The sequence below is a fragment of the Lactuca virosa genome, chromosome 9 (genome assembly GCF_052849685.1).
Source record: "Lactuca virosa cultivar CGN04683 chromosome 9, Lactuca_virosa_CGN04683_v6, whole genome shotgun sequence".
Classification (NCBI taxonomy): Eukaryota; Viridiplantae; Streptophyta; class Magnoliopsida; order Asterales; family Asteraceae; genus Lactuca; species Lactuca virosa.
In genome coordinates this window covers 140,272,248-140,292,806 of record NC_136434.1, presented here as the reverse complement: position 1 = coordinate 140,292,806, position 20,559 = coordinate 140,272,248, and the positions used below count along the sequence as shown (strand labels likewise).

Here is a 20,559-nt window from a genome sequence, read left to right as displayed (position 1 = left end):
TTCCCTGATAGCGACTGACCATGCTCAAAGCAAATGCCACATCAGGGCGAGTACATGTCATAGCGTACATGATCGATCCGACAGCGGAAGCATAAGGTACACGACTCATGTCATCTATTTCAACATCTGTACTCGGGCATTGAGTCTTACTCAATTTGGTATTGCTCTGGATAGGTAGCTCTCCCTTCTTGGAATTTTCCATACTAAACCTCTTTAGTACCTTATCCAAGTATGTGCTCTGACTAAGTCCAATTAGTCTCTTCTTTCTATCTCTCAATATTCTAATCCCAAGAATATAGGCAGCTTCTCCAAGGTCTTTCATGGCAAAACACTTTCCAAGCCAAGACTTAACTTCTTTCAAGGTTGGAACGTCGTTACCAATGAGTAATATGTCATCGACATACAACACCAGAAAAGTTACTATACTCCCACTAGCTTTGATATACACACAGAACTCATCTTCACTTCTAGAGAAACCAAATTCTTTGACTTTCTCATGGAAGCAAAGATTCCAACTGCGAGATGCTTGTTTCAATCCATAAATGGATTTCTCAAACTTGCACACTCTATTAGGGAACTTTGCATCAACAAAACCCTCTGGCTGACTCATGTAAACATCTTCAGCCAACTTCCCATTAAGGAAAGCAGTTTTGACATCCATCTGCCAGATTTCATAATCATGAAAGGTAGCTATGGCGAGCAATATCCTAATAGATTTAATCTTAGCCACTGGCGAGAAGGTCTCATCATAGTCAACCCCTGGGGTTTGAGTGAAACCTTTTGCAACCAGTCGAGCCTTGAATGTATGCACATTTCCATCCATGTCTGTCTTCTTCTTGAAGATCCATTTGCACCCAACTGTCTTGCGACCTGGTGCACTATTAACCAAATTCCAAACTTGGTTGTCATACATGGACTTAATCTCGCTGTCCATTGCCTCTTTCCACTTGGAAGCCTCTGGGCCTGCCATTGCTTCCTTATAAGTGACTGGTTCATCTAAGTTTACCAGTGTTCTGTCACTTATGAATGTGTCACCATCTGAAGTAATATGAAAACCATACAACTCAGGTGGCACACTCACCCTAGTGGATCTTCTAAGAGGTAATGAGTTATCAATTGGTTCAATAGGAACTGTTTCCTCTGGTTGAGTGCTAGTGTCATCTAAGGTTCCTTCATTGGCTGACTCTTGAATTTCTTCAAGGTCAATAATGCTCCCACTGTCCTCTTTGAATATGAGCTCTCTTTCAAGAAAGACTCCTCTTCGTGCTACAAAGACCACGTTCTCACTAGGCCTGTAAAACAAATATCCAAAAGACTGCTTTGGGTAACCAATGAAAACACATTTCTCACTTCTAGCTGCTAGCTTGTCGTGAGTCTCTCGTCTTACGAAAGCTTCACAACCCCATACTTTAACATGTGCTAACGAGGGAACTTTCCCTGTCCACATTTCGTGAGGTGTTTTGGCAACCTTCTTTGTAGGGACAAGATTGAGGATGTGGGCGGCTGTCTCTAAGGCATACCCCCAGAAGTGAATGGGAAGCGAAGCCCGACTCATCATAGAACGAACCATGTCTAACAAGGTTCGATTACGCCTCTCAGCTACACCATTTAACTGTGGTGTCCTAGGAGGAGTCAATTGTGAGACTATCCCACATTCTTTCAGATAGTCGTTAAACTCGATACTAAGATACTCCCCGCCTCTATCGGATCTAAGTATCTTTATCTTTCTGCCCAATTGATTTTCGACTTCATGCTTAAACTCTTTGAACTTTTCAAAAGTTTCTGACTTATGCTTGATCAAGTAGATATATCCATATCTGCTATAATCGTCAGTGAAGGTCACATAGAATCGATTAGCATCTCTTGTAGTTGATCTGAAGGGTCCACACACATCCGTGTGTATGAGATCCAACAGACCTTCACCTCTTTCACAAGACCCTGTGAATGGTGATTTTGTCATCTTTCCCAAAAGACAAGACTCACACATATCATCTGACTTTAGGTCAAATGATTCCAACACTCCATCCTTTTGGAGTTGGGCTATGCGTTTCTTGTTAATGTGTCCAAGACGACAATGCCACAAGCATGCCTTGTCTACACTATTAGACAAGTCAATATTAAGTACACTATTTCCTAGGCTATCAACACAAGTCACTGTTTCATACACACCATTACAAGGCAAAGCTTCAAACATAAAAACACCATTCTTATAAACAGAAATTGAACCATTCAAATCATTAAAAGAATATGTAAAACCTTGTCTGAACAATGCATGAAATGAAATAATGTTTCTCGTCATCTCAGACGAATAGCAACAATTTATTAAATCTAATCTAACATCATTACTAAGCAGAAGCTGATAAACTCCGATCTTGGTTACTGGTGAAGACTTTCTGTTTCCCATGATCAGGTTTATCCTTCCTCGCTCTATCTCCTCACTTTCCTTTAGACCCTGCAAATCAGAACAGATATGAAAACCACATCCTGTATCAAGGACCCATGAACGAGAAGATAATGAGTTATTAGCAGAAATAGTGTAAATACCTGCCGAAGATGGCTTCACTTTGCCATCCTTGATATCTTGCAGATACTGTGGGCAAGATCTCTTCCAATGCCCCTTTTGGTTGCAGTAAAAGCAAACTGCCTCTTTTGGATCAGAAACATGGGGAGTGGAACCATTGGGCTTAGCCTTTGGGCCATTACTAGATGACCCATCTTGAGCCTTGCTCTTCCAGTTTTGCTTGGGAGGACCTTTCCTCTTTTTCCCCTTTCCCTGTCCAATAGCCAAAACAGGGGCACTAGCAGGTGTGGAGGGTATACTTTTACCCTTCATCCCTGCCTCAGCTGTCTGCAACAAGTTGTGCAATTGGGCCAAGGTCTGCTCAGTATTGTTCAAATGGTAAGTTAGAATAAACTGACCATAACATTCAGGAAGTGAGTTCAAGACCATGTCAATGGCCAATTCCTCATCAAAGTGAATATTGAGCTTGACCAAACGCTCTATGTAGCGTTGCATTCTTTGCACATGTGACACAACTGACTCCCCATCTTTCATCTTGCAAGCCATGAGTGACTTGACTACTTCGAACTTTTCTTGACGAGCTCGCTTATGGTACTTTTCCATAAGGTCCTTGTTCATCTCGAAAGGCCAGTAGTCCTCATAGTACCTCTGCAGTTCTGGGGACATAGTTGCCACCATGATGCATGCCACTTTGGTAGCATCATCGTAATGTTTCTTGTAGGCAGCAAGATCTTCAGGAGTAGCTTCATTCTCATCAAGCTCTTTGAGCTCCTTTTCAAGAACATATTCTTTGTTCTCGAAACGAAGAGCCATCTTGATGTTGCGCATCCAATCGTTATAGTTTGAGCCATCCATAACGACTTTGGAGCATATATTGAGCAAAGAGAAGTTTTGGTTGGAGGAGGACGAAGCAGAAGTGTTTCCAGGAGTAGACATCTGAAAAGAAAGAAAGTTTTAGTTAGATTTCAAGATACCTTAATAGAATAACCCAAAGATATAATATCAAGGTTAGGATCCAACTATGAAGATTCACAACTTAGAAATGGGATGCCGAGATCCAAGTGCAAATTTCATAAAGGTAGGTGAATGACGATTCACCAATTCCACCATTAGACGAAACAAACGAAGTGAAATTCCTAATTCTTTTGAGATACATTGAAACTATTCAATGGCATGTTTTATTCTCAGATTATGCTCTTCTATTTGTGACTGGGATGTCGAGGATCACAAACAAGATGTGAATAACCATGCAAATGTGCTTGGTAACCTCATTGTCTTTATCATTAACTATTGATGTGCTGGTAAACCACACACGCTCCATCAAAATGACAATTATGAGATACCCATTACTACTCTTTATTAGTGCCTTTTAGTGTGCTGGTTAACCACACACGCTCCACTAACGACCAATAAAGCATAATGTGCAATTTCATGGATTAGCATACTTTTCACATTTTTCCTAAAGTAACTAGAGTTGGGATTTTGAAAATAATGTTCTAGTACTTTCTTTAATATCATTATACTTTTAATGAGAAGTAGTTGTCCTATCAAATCCGTTCTGCTAACGACCCTCCACTAATCAAGGAAGCGGTGGGTGAGAGTGGACACCCATTCAACTACCATTTTATAGGCAGTTTCCTTATACCCCCCTTATAGATTAGCTTCGTGAATGAGGCATACTAGCGATTTGACTGACCATATTCTTATACATATAATATTAAACCTTTAATTATAATATATATAAGGTGTGTTTTAAAACCTTTTAAAACTTCAAGGGTTTATATAAATTTCGAAATTTAAGCTATTAAATTCAAATTTAAATAAACCAATTAACTAGATTTAATATTTATCTATTAATTAACTATTAATCAAATTATTAAATCTTGTAAGGATTATCTAATTAAATTAATCAATTAATTTAATCCTAATCCTTATCCCTCTAATTTCGAAAAATAGGGTAAGGATAATTATCCAATTAATCTAATTAAGTAACAATTATCCAAAAACAAGAAACCCTAGTTATCCTCTTAGCATATTTCGAAATTCATAAGGGAGGAGGCTAGGGTTTTCAAAACCCTAACCCTAATTTCGATTAGGGTTCTTTGGAGGCTAGGGTTTTCGAAAAAACCCTTTGATCCAAAACCCTAGAAATCGAAAAATTGGCCTTTAGGGTTTAATAGCTATAAACCCTAATTTGCAATTCAACAATTGTAGCAATTCAATTTAAAACAACAATGGCTCTGATACCACTGATGGGTTTTTAGGTACAACAAATAAACTAGAAAAACAATTCCTAAGTTCACATGCAACCTACTTTGGATCTATGTTTTAACTATTGAACACACAACTTTGAATTGCAAAACAAGAACCCTAGAGGAGAGAGGCTAATTTCGAAATTAACAAACTAGGGTTTAGGGTTTACATACCTTTCAATTGTTATAGCAAACAATTGATATTCCCTTGATCTTGATCTTGATCTTCTTGGAAGCTTTAGCACCACAAGTGTAATGCCTCTAATGGAATCACACCCAATGACTAGCAAGAAGGAAAGTAGAAGAGAGAGGAGAGAGGGAGTATGCAAAATCTCGGCCTTAGGGTTTCTTCAAAAGAAAGAGTGTCCAAAAACATGAACCAGGAGGCTCCTTATATAGCTGAGGGATCTAGGGTTTAAGGGAAACCCTAGTTATCCTTTGCTTAGGGCCTAAGCAAACCCAAGGGCCTTATCCAAGCCCCTATGGACGAAATTATTAGGGTTTCCCCTAAAGATTTCGTCCACCCTCTTCCAAGGGGGTTCTAGAGCCTTCCACTCAACTATTAGATAATTGCAAACTAGTCCCTGCACCTTATAATTAATTCTTTTAACCCCAAAATCAATTCTGATTAATTTCTGGCTAACAATTAATTAAACATAATGATTTCTAATTAATATATTAATCCATTAACATATTAATAAATCATTTATATATATATTAATTTATTAATCTTATAAATTAATATCTCTCCTTTCATAATTTCCTTGTCCAGTTGCTAGGTTGAGGGCAACCCAAAAGGACTGTGCTGCTATCAATTCAAGTACATACCAATTATAGTTATGAGCTTAGACACCTAATCCAACAAATCCATCATTGGCTAACCGAGAGGGCCCAATATCCTAAAAGGCCCATAATATTCAATGGTCAACCCTGGTCAACTTCTAGTCAATGCTCCATGGTCAAAAAGTCAAAGAATCAGGAAAAACTCATCATAACGAGCACACCCCGCGTACTCAGTTGGTACGCCAAACGTACGCCCAATTGACTCGGTACGCGCCGCGTACTAGGAGGTACGCCCCGCATACTCACCCTGCCCACATTCCACTTAGAAAATGTCTTAACCCCTTAAGCCAAAACGTCAATTGCTCAGATCTAGATCCAAATCATGCCTTAATCCATAAAGTTGTTAACTTTGAGCTTTTGCATGGCTCAAAGGATCCCAAATCCAAGTTCTTACTTTATAACTTCATCAAAGAGGCTAAAACACATGCATGAGTTGATATCAACTATCAAAATCACATTTTTATGCATTTGAGACACGTAAAATATCCAGATCTAGTGTCCAAACTATTGGGCAAGCTCAGCCTCATAAAGACAAACCAAAGGGACCAAAATGTGCCATAAACCACCCCAAACAAGATCTAACCAAAGAGATGCCAAGATGAGAGCTTTTTACCTTCAATGGATTGCAAAAGATGAGAAATTTTTGGATCTACAAGCCCCATTCCAAGTGATGATCCCTTAACAACCTTCAATCTCTTCAAAATGCACAAAACACTCCAAGATTCCTCACAAAAGCTTAAGAACTCCAAGATGATGCTTGAGGGTCAAATATTAGGGTTTAGGAGGCTTGGAGGCTAATAAGGGACAAGGCTCAAGAATAAATAAGGCTTAAATAGGGTCAAGACCCTAAAAACTAGGGTTTCCATCTGAAGGGAGTATGCCCGACGTACTCGAGAGACTTCCACGATCCCCCCAGCCACTACGCCCCGCGTACTTGGTGAGTACACCCCACGTACTCGACCAAGCTCCAAAACACATAAACTTCTATTGGCCATAACTCTTTCGTCCTAAGTCCGTTTCCAACGAACTTTATATCCTCAGAAAGGTGACGAGAAGCCCTAAACTTTTATCAACCCACCCTTGCCTTAAAACTTCCCGAAGAAAACTCCAAAATTCATAAAGGCCCAGAGTGCCAAATTATGATTATACCGTTGGGCTCCGAAGCACAAACGAACACTCGGATTACTTAATCTATAACACCCACATCCAAAAAGGGCTAATTCCCTTCTTCCTCAAGGCCCTAAGCCTTATGATAATCGATCTTCGGGTCACAGCCTCGGATTAGAAATCGATTCGGAACAGGGCGTTACAATGTGGGTTGGAGGTTTACTGGTTAATCTCACCTTTATTTTCATCACCTTTAACTATCAAGCCGACACCAACGTACTCATTTTTTTCCGAAAAACCATCAACCACCGCTACCTTGTAACACCAATCATCGCCACCTTAAGCTACCTTTGAACCAAAGAAAAATAAAGAAGAAGAGAATAAAAGTAGATGGTTTTTGCTTCTATTTTTTTGATGGCAGGTGAGTTTCACCTTCTAACCGAAATACCCGGTTACCACATGGAAAAAATAAGAACAAATGAGAAGTTATATGACATTTTTCGAACGATTTCTTTAGTTTATTGGTATTTTTTGAAACGGGTAAACTTCAATGAAAATTTTTATACAGATTTGAATATTTTTTGAACAAATAGGAATTTTTTATACAAATTGAAACTTAGTGGATGTTTGGAATTACTTTTTAAAATGATTTATTAACTTATTGGTTTTTTAAAAAACCAATAAATTAAAAAAATATTTAGTAAATTTTTTTTTCCAATAAACCAGGAAATTGATGTTTTTAAAAAATAATAAGTTTTTCATCCTGTTTTTAAAAAACCAAACACGAATTCTAGTCCAATGACTAAGCCTTCAGGGTAAAAGTCCATTTTACCCCTTTCCTTACTTGGCCAAACTCCAAAGACCAATCCAATAGCATCATAAGCCCAAATCCCTTACATGACATCACAAGGCCCAATAAGGCCCAAATATCCAAATTGGGCCCAAAACCCATCATTGGCTAACCGAGAGGGCCCCATATCCTAAAAGGCCCATAATATTCAATGGTCAACCCTGGTCAACTTCTAGTCAATGCTCCATGGTCAAAAAGTCAAAGAATCAGGAAAAACTCATCATAATGAGCACACCCCGCGTACTCAGCTGGTACGCCCAACGTACGCCCAATTGACTCGGTACGCGCCGCGTACTAGGAGGTACGCCCCGCGTACTGACCCTGCCCACATTCCACTTAGAAAAGGTCTTAACCCCTTAAGCCAAAACGTCAATTGCTCAGATCTAGATCCAAATCATGCCTTAATCCATAAAGTTGTTAACTTTGAGCTTTTGCATGGCTCAAAGGATCCCAAATCCAAGTTCTTACTTTATAACTTCATCAAAGAGGCTAAAACACATGCATGAGTTGATATCAACTATCAAAATCACATTTTTATGCATTTGGGACACGTAAAATATCCAGATCTAGTGTCCAAACTATTGGGCAAGCTCAGCCTCATAAAGACAAACCAAAGGGACCAAAATGTGCCATAAACCACCCCAAACAAGATCTAACCAAAAAGATGCCAAGATGAGAGCTTTTTACCTTCAATGGATTGCAAAAGATGAGAAATTTTTGGATCTACAAGCCCCACTCCAAGTGATGATCCCTCAACAACCTTCAATCTCTTCAAAATGCACAAAACACTCCAAGATTCCTCACAAAAGCTTAAGAACTCCAAGATGGTGGTTGAGGGTCAAATATTAGGGTTTAGGAGGCTTGGAGGCTAATAAGGGACAAGGTTCAAGAATAAATAAGGCTTAAATAGGGTCAAGACCCTAAAAACCAGGGTTTCCATCTGAAGGGAGTATGCCCGACGTACTCGAGAGACTTCTGCGATCCACCCAGCCACTACGGCCCGCGTACTTGGTGAGTACACCCCACGTACTCGACCAAGCTCCAAAACACATAAACTTCTATTGGCCATAACTCATTCGTCCTAAGTCCATTTCCAACAAACTTTATATCCTCAGAAAGGTGACGAGAAGCCCTACACTTTTATCAACCCACCGTTGCCTTAAAACTTCCCGAACAAAACTCCAAAATTCATAAAGGCTCGGAGTGCCAAATTATGATTATACCGTTGGGCTCCGAAGCACAAACGAACACTCAGATTACTTAATCTATAACACCCACATCCAAAAATGGCTAATTCCCTTCTTCCTCAAGGCCCTAAGCCTTATGATAATCGATCTTCGGGTCACAGCCTCGAATTAGAAATCGATTCGGAACAGGTCGTTACAATGTGGGTTGGAGGTTTACTGGTTAATCTCACCTTTATTTTCATCACCTTTAACTATCAAGCCGACACCACCGTACACTTTTTTTTTCGAAAAACCATCAACCACCGCTACCTTGTAACACCAATCATCGCCACCTTAAGCTACCTTTGAACCAAAGAAAAATAAAGAAGAAGAGAATAAAAGTAGATGGTTTTTGCTTCTATTTTTTTGATGGCATGTGAGTTTCACCTTCTAACCGAAATACCCGGTTACCACATGGAAAAAATAAGAACAAATGAGAAGTTATATGACATTTTTCGAAAGATTTCTTTAGTTTATTGGTATTTTTTGAAACGGGTAAAATTCAATGAAATTTTTTATACAAATTTGAATATTTTTTGAACAAATAGGAATTTTTTTATACAAAATGAAACTTAGTGGATGTTTGGAATTACTTTTTAAAATGATTTATTAACTTATTGGTTTTTTAAAAACCAATAAATTAAAAAAATATTTAGTCAATTTTTTTTTCCAAAAATCCAGGAAATTGATGTTTTTAAAAAATAATAAGTTTTTTTTTTTCATCCTGCTTGATGAAATCTACCGCTTTCTTCTAGCCCCCCCCCCCCCCCCCCCACACACACACAAAATTACTCTCAAATCCAGCTCTACCATGTAGGGTTCTTAATGACATCTCGCAGCTGAAACGGATGTATCTTCCATGAAATAGCAGAACAATGTTTGCCCCCCCCCCCCACACACACACACACACAAAATTACTCTCAAATCTAGCTCTACCATGTAGGGTTCTTAATGACATCTCGCAGCTGAAACGGATGTATCTTCCATGAAATAGCAGAACAATGTTTGGGAGGTTCTTAGACCGGAGGGTGTGGGAGGGGAGCTTCCCTCATTTTTTGTGGGTCATACCTTTATTTCCTTCACTTAAAAGCCAAGGAATGGATGGGAAGTCTTTCCCTCACTTTTTTTTTAATATATTTCATATATATATTATACTCATTTTGTAGGGAATTAAAAACCATTAGTTTTGATATATCTTTTATATTTTTTTAGTAGGTATATAATTTTATAAATATTAAAAAAGATAAAATAATAAAAAATAATAATAAAAAAAAAAAACCTGACCAATAGCATGATGGGAGAGAGTGCTGCAACCCCTCCCCATCTCTTTCCCGCAGCTTTTTTCCCTCGCTCACGGAGTGGTATGCAGAGTGAGGGAAGCTTCCTCACCCCTTTCCCGCACCCACTCCGTCCAGCCTTACAGAAGAGTCGATCGCCGCTCGCACTTCCATTTCTATGGAGTTTTAAATGGGGCTAACTGGGGTTGAGGTGGGTTGACAACGCTAGTTAAACGGAAAAAATAAAATTTCCGTTTGGAGGAATTCCAGTTAAAAATGGCGCTTAAGCTTCCAGCTGATGAAGCTGCGTATGTTGCGTTTCAGTCGATTGGATGTGGTTATGATATCTCATTAGATCTGAGGCTTAAGTATGTAAAAGGTGCTTATATTGGTACTAATCCATATCGAATGTGTCGATTGATCGAAATTGACGAGGATGAAGGTAGAGACATCATGCTTCCTGGTGGGATTCTAGTCCTTAATGTTCCCAAATCCATCAAATGTGATAAAGGCGAGCGTACTCGATTTCAATCCCGTGCTCTTCCTTTTCAGCAGGTATGAGTGATTCTTGCAAATTCAGTGTTTTTTGTTTTTGGATAGTTGTATTTTTTTTTTTATTAACATATGGAAGTTTCTGCAGATGTCGGAGCAATTCAACCACGAACTATCATTAGCTGGGATAATTCCTTCAGGCCTCTTTGATACCATGTTTGGATTTCGTGGAAATTGGCAGAAAGATGCATTACGTACTAAAACCCTTGCTCTTGATGGTGTTTTCATGTCGTTGTACACCATTGCATTAGAAAAGACTCGGATGCTACTCTGTGATCATGTCAAGAACGATGTTCCATCATCATGGGAGCCCGCTTTGTTAGCAAGGTCAGTTTTAGACCTTCTCTTTTCCTACCCTTTATATCTAGAGACTATTTTGAGTTTTCTTCCTTCTTTCATTTCTTCATATTACAAAGCTATTTTCATTGTTATAATTGGGTAGATTTTTAAATATTAACGTCCTAATTAGGGGATGTTTCCTTATTCAAAACAACTTATATATATTTGTTTTAGGAAAGTGTTTGGATTAGCTTCTAGTATGCAAAACGTAATAAGCTAATACGTTGTCTTTTAGTAAGCACTTTCAAATAAGATAGAAGGACACAACTTATCAAAATCTGCTTATTTAAGTCAATAAGAATTTTTTCTATTATTTCATCCAAACACTCAAAAGTGCTTATTAGCGGTACCAAATTGCAATAAGCTAATAAGCACCTTAAATAACAAATCATAAACACCCCCTAAGAAAATGATTGGAAATACAATGCTATAACTAGGTATATTTCTCAAAGAGCAATGTCTTAATAAGGAAAAAATAATAAAAAGTATAGTGTTTGTAATACAATCAATCCTTAGTAGTTGCAAGCCGTTTTCTGAATTGTAGGTTTTTACTTCATCTTGTGCAAGATGTGAAACAAAGATGCACACATCACATGATTGTATTGTGAAAGTCTCGAGACAAGTAATATAAAATTGCAGCATTCCCCTTCGAGAAAATATTTATCCATCTTCCTTCTGTATATTCAGGTTTATTGAAAAGTTTGGCACTCATATAATTGTGGGTGTAAAAATGGGTGGAAAAGATGTGATATATATGAAACAGCAGCATGCATCATCTCTTGAGCCTGCTGATGTACAGAAAAAGCTAAAGGCAATGGCAGACAAGAGATTTTTGGACTCCTATGAACAGTTAGTCATTGATCTTGAACATATTTCCCAAAATGACAAGGTATTTTTGTTATGGAAACGTACTTGCATCTTATTTACTGATAATAGCAATATATAAAATGTAATTTATAATAAGAGAAATGTACTTACATTTCTTTACATGTCATAGCAACATTCTTAGGGGATTCACAGGGTTAACCTTTTCAAAGGGTTTTTCTTTTTGCCACACCAACATTTCACTCACTTTATCTAACATAAATCTATTATCACAAATCTTCTCCAATGTAATAGCTTTTTCTAACAATTAAACATGTATCCTTACCTTATCTATTTAAAGTGTTCTTTAAAGCCCCTTTCTCTAATCTATTGGTCTTTAAGCACAGTTGTATTTGATATTGGTGTCGTTTTGATCAAGTATGTTTTTATAAAAACAAAAGACAATTTAAATACCATAACATGGCTATGTTTTGTAAGATTTGGTATTGGTGTCACAAATGCTTTTAAATGATATTTTGTCTATACAAATATTCATTTTATTTTGCATATATGATAAAATAGACTAATTAGTAAAACAAAAAAAAATCAAAGATTTAAATTGAAATATTATTAATAAAGTACATTGCCTATAATGGTAGCAAAATGCAAGTACGTTGTTCTTATGGGTATTAAATAAAGTATATTGCTATTATTGGTAAGGAGATGTAAGTACATTGTTATTTCCTGCAATTTGCTTTTTTTTTCTTCTCCATTTTGTAGTTTATTTAATACAATGTCTAAGGTTTGCAGAAAAGTTTGTTCTCTGGTATAAGTAAATTTTTAGTAATTGGCAGGATGTTATAAGCATTTGCAAAAGGAGAGGTGGAAGTGATGATAGGAACTTAAAACATAATGAGTGGTTACATACAGTACAATCAGAACCAGATGTGATCACAATGTCCTTCATTCCCATAACCTCTTTGCTAAATGGTGTTCTGGGAAGTGGTTACTTGAGTCATGCCATAAATCTCTATTTATGCTGTGAGCAACATCACATCTCTCCCCCAAATTAGCCTTCCTTAAAAAGCTAATTTGGAGGTCGGTTTTCTTTTTTTTTTTTTTTTTTTTTTTTTTAAATCCATTAAGAAACCAAATTTACCGTTAAAGTTATAAAGTTTAGGGTTGTTTGGTTTGCAGATAAACCACCAATTGAAGAGCTTCGTCAGTTTTTGGAATTCCAGTTACCTAAACAATGGGCTCCTGTATTCAGCCATCTGTCCCTAGCCTTTGGTCCACAACCACAACGTGACTACCAAAATACATTCAGCTTTTCTGGGCCGGAGCTCCACGTCAATACAAATCCGGTAGTTAATTAATTAATTCTATAATCGTTGAAACCATAAACATCATGGCTAATTATACATATAATAATAATAATAATATACTTGTTGAATTTGGTAAATAGGTTGATGTAGGAAAGAGACCCGTAACTGGCCTCCGGCTTTATCTGGAAGGTAAAAGAAGCAACTGTTTAGCAATCCACCTGCAACACCTCTCCTCCCTCCCAGAAATCTTCCAACTAGAAGACTCCGTAACCGGAACCGGAATCGGAATCTACAATTCTGATTCCGACGACCGCCGATACTACGAAAAAGTCCAATGGAAACACTTCTCCCACGTCTGCACCGCCCCGGTCGAATCCGAAGACGAACAATCAATCGTAACCGGGGCCCACTTACACGTTGGGTTTAAAAAAGTCCTCTTCTTACGCCTCCACTTCTCGAAACTTGTCGGTTGCACTACAACCAAGATTCCAGAATGGGACAGTTCACCGGGATTGGAATCTCAAACCACGGAGGAGGTGAATATAAACTCGGCTATATACCCCGGTGGGCCACCGGTTGAAGCGCCGGAACTGTCGGAGTATGTGGACACGACGGAGATGACAAGGGGTCCGCAAGAAAGCCCGGGATATTGGGTTGTGTCGGGGGCTCGACTTGTCCTGGATAAGGGAAAGATTTCACTCCGGGTCAAGTATTCTCTGCTAACTCTCATCTTTCCTGATGATGATGATGATGATGATGATGATGATGAAGTCTCGTATTTCTGAATATGGCAGATTAGGCGATTTTTGGATATGCACGTGTAATAAAATGTTTTGTTTTTCGTAAATATATGAACTTGGTTTTTCCTCATTTCATGTGAGAAAAAGCATAATAAACCAACTGATGTGGATTAAGTTTTATCTCTACATGTAAAGGTGAATTGTATCATAACTTAAGCGTACTTAATGTGAATGTTAGTAACATATATATTAAATAGTTTTCTTGCTAATTGTACGTTGTATATCTAATTTATATACTATATCCATGATAGACCAAATTACTCTGCTACTACGCATCATTGACATACATGCACGTAGTTTTTTTTTAATCATCTTTGGGACATTTTCAATATTGAATGTTTAATTCCTTTGGGTCCTCGTGAAGATTTAGCTTTATAGTTTGAGTCGAGTCATCTTACGCCATGTTTGGGCATCATTAATTTCATACATGGTTTATATTGATTGCATAAATAATTTCTCTTAAAATGATGATTTTATACACTATTGTGTTAAAATAGGGAATTTGGTCAAGGATCGTGTTTGCTTACTTTACATATTGATATTTCTCTCCAATGCTTGTTTCAAATAAGGATAATCCGTAAGCGCACAATAGTATGTATGTTTCTCGACTGTTTGACCCTGTCTTTAAAAGTGTCTTATAAAGTCAGTTAGAGGATCTTTTAAAAGTAAAATCATCATGCATTTTGAAAAACATGAAAATAATTGTCGTAAAAACACTTACTTTTCCATTAAAAAATCACATACATAACTAAAACTTGAATGCTTAAAACTCCTGAATTTTTTTCGCATAACCAAGATAGGACAAGTGTAAAAACAAACTCGCCAACAGTGGTTTGATCATGAAAAAGGTAGGATAGTAAAACCCGAGTTTTACTCTAAGCAATATTATAAGATTACAGTAAAATAAACAACAAAAAACACAACCAACTCATTAAAATCCTACCATCTACACAAACCCAAGACTCAATACCTAAGCCGGATGCTTATCTCTTGGAATGTTTCAACTGAGAGACAAATTTTGTAGATTGATGAGAGATGAAGTTGGATCCAACGACCCATTTGTGCTCATTGATCCTTCTCCCAATTTTAAATTCTTCTGCAAACATAAAGTCAACATTAGTAACATGAAATAGCAGATTTTACTCTGTCTGGCATGCATCACACTAGAACTTAGATGGAGACCGATGTGAACATGACAAAATTTGCATTTTTTTTTTGTCTGATCCAAAAATGGAGAACAACTTGTTCTTCATCTCTCGTCCTTGCAAAAGACATGAATTCCCTTTTTACCCTAATCAACAGAAATAGACCTAAGAATGTGCACCTCTAGTTGGAAGGCAACTTTGTGAATCCTTCTGGCTTTAAGCGACTTCTCACGATTCTCATAGAAGCTCAAGTCATCTAGCAAAGATGTTTTTGATGGATAGCTTTTGAAAATATCAAGCATTTCTAAACCTTGTTGTAATCCAACCTGATACATGACTTAATATGGTAAGCTATATTTAAATTTTTCCTTATTTACTTAATGGACTTAATAGGGACATGGCGAAAAGATACCTCCTGAGTGTCCCTAGTGTAAGTAACAGGCCGATTATCATTGTTTTCAAGAATAATGTGTCTTAATTGTGTGTTGGGGATGTCTTTTATAATATGCCATTTTAATGGGAAAAAGCCACTCCATTTATCAAGTTGCCAAAAATCCATGTCTTTTTCAAAAACAACTCGCCCTGTCATTTCAGCAACTCCCACAAACTGTCCGCTCCCATTTACCTGCATAATCACAAGACGTATAACTGAACTGAACAAACTTTGTAGATCGGTTTTTACTTTTTAATGATGAGAATGAAAAGATCATTTCACAACATTTGCACATATCCATGTGAGTCCATGTCCCACCTTCTTTCACTTTATTGGATAAGACAAAAACTGTAACTTTTTGTCCTGTTGACATCACATCAGTCTCAATCCTTGTCCTATCTTTTTTGAATAGGACAAAAAGTTTCAAATTTTTGTCTGATTTACATCACATCGGTATCAGTCTCTCTCCCACCTTTTTGTATGAGACAAAAAATTGAAACTTTTGTCCCATTGACATCACATCAGTCTCATTCCCACTCCCACGTTTTGGATGGGACAAAAAAAGTTGCATTTTTTGTCTCATTGACACAGTAACAGACTGTCATGTCCTGAATAACTCAAGAAGATATAAATCCACTTACTGAAAAAAATAAGAAAACCGGACACATTGACCCTGTTTCTCTTCTTTTTCCTTCGGCCTCAAGGAAAGCAATATCCAACTTCTTGTTGCCATTGGGCGTACTTGACCAAACATCATATTTGACACACTTATGAACATCGTCTTCACTGTATGACTTGATGATGTAGAATTTAGCTTGTTCATATTTAGTCTGAAACCCATCAAGATTATACTGATCACTTTTAAAGGAATTCCCAGATTCTTGATGCTCGAGTATGCTGCTTTGAGCCCTAGGCCCACAAGTTAATTCTTCAGATTCTCCATTTGAGTATGATTTATCTCTCACTTTGGAAGCATGGATCATGGAATAGTTTGCAAAAAGGCCTTGGTTTTGATAGGGAAAAGATGAGAAATTTGAACATTGTTGATACCCTTTTGCAACACCTCCAGACTGCAATTATTATAATAATCATAAAAAAGAAAGCAACAGTTTCATGGCTAAATTGAGAAATGGTGAAAATACGTTGTGCTTTTGTATATATTGCTCTTTTCAAAGTTGGGTAACTAGAGAAATTGGTTTTTTAATGGTAAAAAAGTATAATGGTTTAATTGCTATAGAAAATAGTTAAATGGCTAAACGTACACAAGTGTTTTTTCTTTATTTTGCCCTTAATGTGATGTTATCTTTTTTGGTACGATTCCAACTCACATTTACATGTTTTGCCCATTAGCAATCATTAAAAGAAATTTGTTACATTGATTTTGGTTCTCTTTGTAATATCAAGGGTCATTTTAGGTAATATAAGTACTCTTATTAAACTATGTGTCAAGTCAATCATTGTTATTATGGGACACAAGAAGTGGATTTTGAAAAAAGGATTACACACCTTATTCACTGAGCAGAGTTGTGGAGTCTGGAGAAACGACTGAGAGATATTAGATGTTGACTGTATATCAAGAGGGTAATTTGGGAATCTTTGGGAACTAAAACCATTTGACTTCATTAAACCATTAGAAACCATGGCAGATTTCGAGCCCCAAGACGTGGAATTGTGGTATCTTGCATCACTGTATGCAGAATTCCACAAGTAACGGGGCATGCCTTCTGATGATGGGAAATGACGATTTTGCCCATCAACACCCAAGAAAGTCTGACCTGCATATGGGTTGTAGCCAGGCATAAAGTAGAGAAGTGAACCATTATTACCCATGAATGAGTCCCCACTGGAATTTTGATGGCAAGAACCATCCGAATGATTATAGGTTTCATTATTTCCTGTAAAAGAGAAAATATAAGCTAATCCAATCTCAAATAAATCATCAAAATCCACAATAAAGATGACATGACAAGACAATACATGTTGTCCTAAGGCTAAGACTGATGTCAATGAAACAAAAACTGCAATTTTTGCTCCACGTAAAAAGGTAGGACAGGGACTCGCCCTCTACCTTTTGTCTATGAAAAAGACATGAATGTCCTTCTCATTTTCGTCATCGAAAAATAGCCCAAAAAGTCAAAATTGTGTGACTTCTAAACCTGGATGATGATGATCATAACAGATTGTGGGAGGATAATATTCACTTTGATCTGCAACGCCCTTACCAATGACTGAAGAAACTGCATTATCTGAATATGATAAGAAAATATTTGAAAGCCAAAAAAAGGGACAACTACAAACTATTTCATAATTCAAGAAAGAAAAACATTTAAAGCACCCAAGAACAAAAAACTATAATCAAGTGTCATATTTTCAGAGAATTCAGCCCTTTATGCTAAAATTATGATTACGAACTTGAAAAGTTAACAATTTTAAGTAGTTACAAAATTCAAGCAAACATTTGAAAGAACATAATTTCTACGAAAGAATATAAATTCAGCAATTTTGACCACCTAAACTTCTACCAACATAGAATTAAGTGTCATACACCTATAAATGCACAAGAAAAAGGATACGATTATTAATCATTTTGTCCCCAGGCATTATCGATCTTCAAATAATTATGCTTATATCACCTGCAACAAGTAAAGGTAATAAAAGTTTTAAAGAACACGCCAAATTAAAACCAAAGCCTTGTCATTTAATATTTTATCTGACAAACAGAGAAATTAACACGAAAGCCCTTGTCAATTTAATGCTCTCTCTGACAGCGTAAGTTTATCTCAGATTATTGGTAAGAAATAGAGAAATTTCAAACAGAAAATGAAGTTTAACTTTTAAATAACTCGATTTTTTTTTTTGTGGATGAAAACACAAGATTCTTTCAGCAGGGAAAAATGAAAAAGGAAAAGATTTTTTCAAATTTGCACAAACATAATCATATTAAAGAGAGGAGCTTTTTCAAAAGTTTAGTTGTTTCGTGTGAGAATTTTCATTAAATTGCATAAACGTAAGCATATCAAAGAGATTAAAAACCCCCAATGTATTACTTTGGCTGGAAATTTATTCCGAACACATAAAATTAATGGGGAAAATATCCTTTTTTTTCTAATTGTCACCATAAGAAAAAGCCCCCTTGTAAGAGATGAGCAGCAGGGGTGGCGTCAGAAACGATAAGAATGACCAACGAAAGAGAGTCGTTCGGCCGGAACCTGACCTGGAAAGTGATCGGAGACGATGAACCGATGCGATACCGTCGAGGGAGGCGGAGGGGCAAAGATTTTTGGCCGGAAGACGGTGGTGGAGAGAAAGGTGGCGGTGGAGGGAGGGAAGAAAGGCGTGAGTGTTGAGTGTGAAACAGAGTAGTAGTACAGGAAGAGTGTGTGAGGAAGAGGGCCCTCTAAAGCTAAACCCCTGAATGATGATCTGACGTCTGATGTTTGCTTTGTGGAGTTAAGAGGGAACTTATTTGGACCGTTCGATTAGGATAATCCCTCTTTGCATGCCTTTATATTTTTTTGTTTTTGTCAGTATTCTACTTCTTTTATAAAAATAAAAAGCATAAATTATACCAATTGTGTTTCGGGTATATTTCAAAACTTATGTGAATCCATATTTTTAAAAATTAATTTGGATGTTTGTTTAAAACTTATATACTTCATCCTTTTGAACATAAATAAAAAGATAAAAAAAACTATTTTGCTTTTAATAATTTCTTTTTTAATTTTCTTTTATTCATTTATCACTTTTAAACTAAAAATAAAAAATATCTCCATCAACCTACCCCTTTCCCTTTCCTTGATTTCCTTTCTTTTTTTTATTCTTTGAACTCTCTTTCTCTCTCTCTCTTATCCTATTTTTGAGCTTCGACACCTTTACCTATCACCGTCATCACCTCCTTCAACCACCACCGGTCATCACCCAAACCTCAAAAAAGGAACCCTAAACCTGTAAATAAAAAAAATGGGAGATTCAGATCGAAGAAGCAAGTCCAGATCGAACCCAAATCTTCCCATCGACGACGGAGACGGATAGGGGATCACATTCCGGGCAGTGTTTGAGATGGTTTTCAGGGGCTGATTTGGAGACAATTCTAAGCGGTTTTGGTAAAGGTAAGGTTCAGAAATTATAGTCGGTATTCTGTAGCAGGTTTGCTGGTTAGGTGGTGGCATTTGAAGGCATCAATTTTCGAGGGTGATGGTAGCAATGGTTGTTGTTTTCGATGGTGTAGAAGTTGGAAATAGGTGGTGTATAGATTGGGTTTCGTGATAGGCTAACGTGTTCCGGATGAAATGTAACACCCATTTCCCATGATGGACCAGTTGAGGACTTAGAGGGATCAAATGCGAGGTTTTTGGGAAAAAAACTTATGGCACAACGTGGTGAATGGAGCACCACGACATGGCATGCCAATTGCATGGAAAGCGCATCTGATGGCCGCCACGGCATGGCAAGAGAAATGCCACAACGTGGCAACTGCTACAGCCCAAGCCCATGATTTTTAGGGTTTCTTTATATTTAAGCATCTAAACTCAAGGATTAGGGCATCCTCTTCAGCCTCCACCCCTTCAACATGAGACCCTAACTTCCATGGATGATTGAGAGCTTGTTTTATTGATGAATACCTTGTTCTTAGATTTTGACGAAGCTTGAGGAAGGAGAAAATCATTTTGGTGCAAGGAAGCAAGGAACCAGCTTAGATCCATCATCTTCTTCATATTTCTGAGTTATTAGATGTATAAAGCTCATATATTGTGTGACATCCCGATTTTGATGGGTTTTAGGTAAAACAAATAAACCAGAAAACAATTCCTAAGTTCACATGCAACCTACTTTGGATCTATGTTTTAACTATTGAACATACAACTTTGAATTGCAAAACAAGAACCCTAGAGGAGGAGGCTATTTTCGAAAATAGTAAACTAGGGTTTAGGAGTTACATACCTTTCAATTGTTATAGCAAACAATTGATAATTCCCTTGATCTTGATCTTTATCTTCTTGGAAGCTTAGCACCACAAGTGTAATGCCTCTAATGGAATCACACCCAAGAACTAGCAAGAAGGAAAATAGAAGAAGAGAGAGAAGG

The 20,559-nt window shown here is 37.2% G+C and overlaps 2 protein-coding genes across 4 annotated transcripts; one reads left to right on the top strand and one right to left on the bottom strand.

The window, feature by feature from the left end:
• The first annotated feature begins 10,127 nt into the window (after positions 1-10,127).
• On the top strand, positions 10,128-14,105 carry LOC145137505 (MACPF domain-containing protein At4g24290-like). Its single transcript, XM_079071631.1, has 6 exons — positions 10,128-10,631; positions 10,717-10,955; positions 11,655-11,856; positions 12,626-12,812; positions 12,969-13,135; positions 13,237-14,105. The coding sequence occupies exons 1-6, from the start codon at positions 10,353-10,355 to the stop codon at positions 13,879-13,881; spliced, it is 1,719 nt and encodes a 572-aa protein (XP_078927757.1). The 5' UTR covers positions 10,128-10,352; the 3' UTR covers positions 13,882-14,105.
• A 493-nt stretch (positions 14,106-14,598) lies between these two features.
• Positions 14,599-18,901, bottom strand: LOC145135919 (uncharacterized). Of its 3 annotated transcripts, none has more exons than XM_079070130.1 (8): positions 18,689-18,901; positions 18,048-18,107; positions 17,697-17,720; positions 16,981-17,369; positions 16,116-16,544; positions 15,454-15,666; positions 15,221-15,367; positions 14,599-14,992 (listed from the first exon to the last, which is right to left on the bottom strand). In XM_079070130.1, the coding sequence occupies exons 2-8, from the start codon at positions 18,073-18,075 to the stop codon at positions 14,897-14,899; spliced, it is 1,326 nt and encodes a 441-aa protein (XP_078926256.1). In that variant the 5' UTR covers positions 18,076-18,107; positions 18,689-18,901; the 3' UTR covers positions 14,599-14,896. The 3 variants fall into 3 exon arrangements, with proteins under 3 accessions (XP_078926256.1, XP_078926255.1, XP_078926254.1); XM_079070129.1 differs by having other exon boundaries at positions 17,631-17,711; XM_079070128.1 differs by having other exon boundaries at positions 17,631-17,720; positions 18,689-18,900.
• Between the last annotated feature and the right edge of the window lie 1,658 nt (positions 18,902-20,559).

Excerpts from the sequence above, each read along its gene's own strand:
- LOC145137505 (XM_079071631.1), top strand. The coding sequence starts at position 10,353 with ATGGCGCTTAAGCTTCCAGCTGATGAAGCTGCGTATGTTGCGTTTCAG. Across the intron at positions 12,813-12,968 it reads CATAAATCTCTATTTATGCT|ATAAACCACCAATTGAAGAG; the intron begins GTGAGCAACATC and ends TTTGGTTTGCAG. Across the intron at positions 13,136-13,236 it reads TCCACGTCAATACAAATCCG|GTTGATGTAGGAAAGAGACC; the intron begins GTAGTTAATTAA and ends TTTGGTAAATAG.
- LOC145135919 (XM_079070128.1), bottom strand. The coding sequence starts at position 18,075 with ATGCCTGGGGACAAAATGATTAATAATC. Across the intron at positions 17,721-18,047 it reads GGACAAAATGATTAATAATC|ATAATGCAGTTTCTTCAGTC; the intron begins GTATCCTTTTTC and ends TATCATATTCAG. Across the intron at positions 14,993-15,220 it reads AAGTTGCCTTCCAACTAGAG|AAGAATTTAAAATTGGGAGA; the intron begins GTGCACATTCTT and ends TTATGTTTGCAG.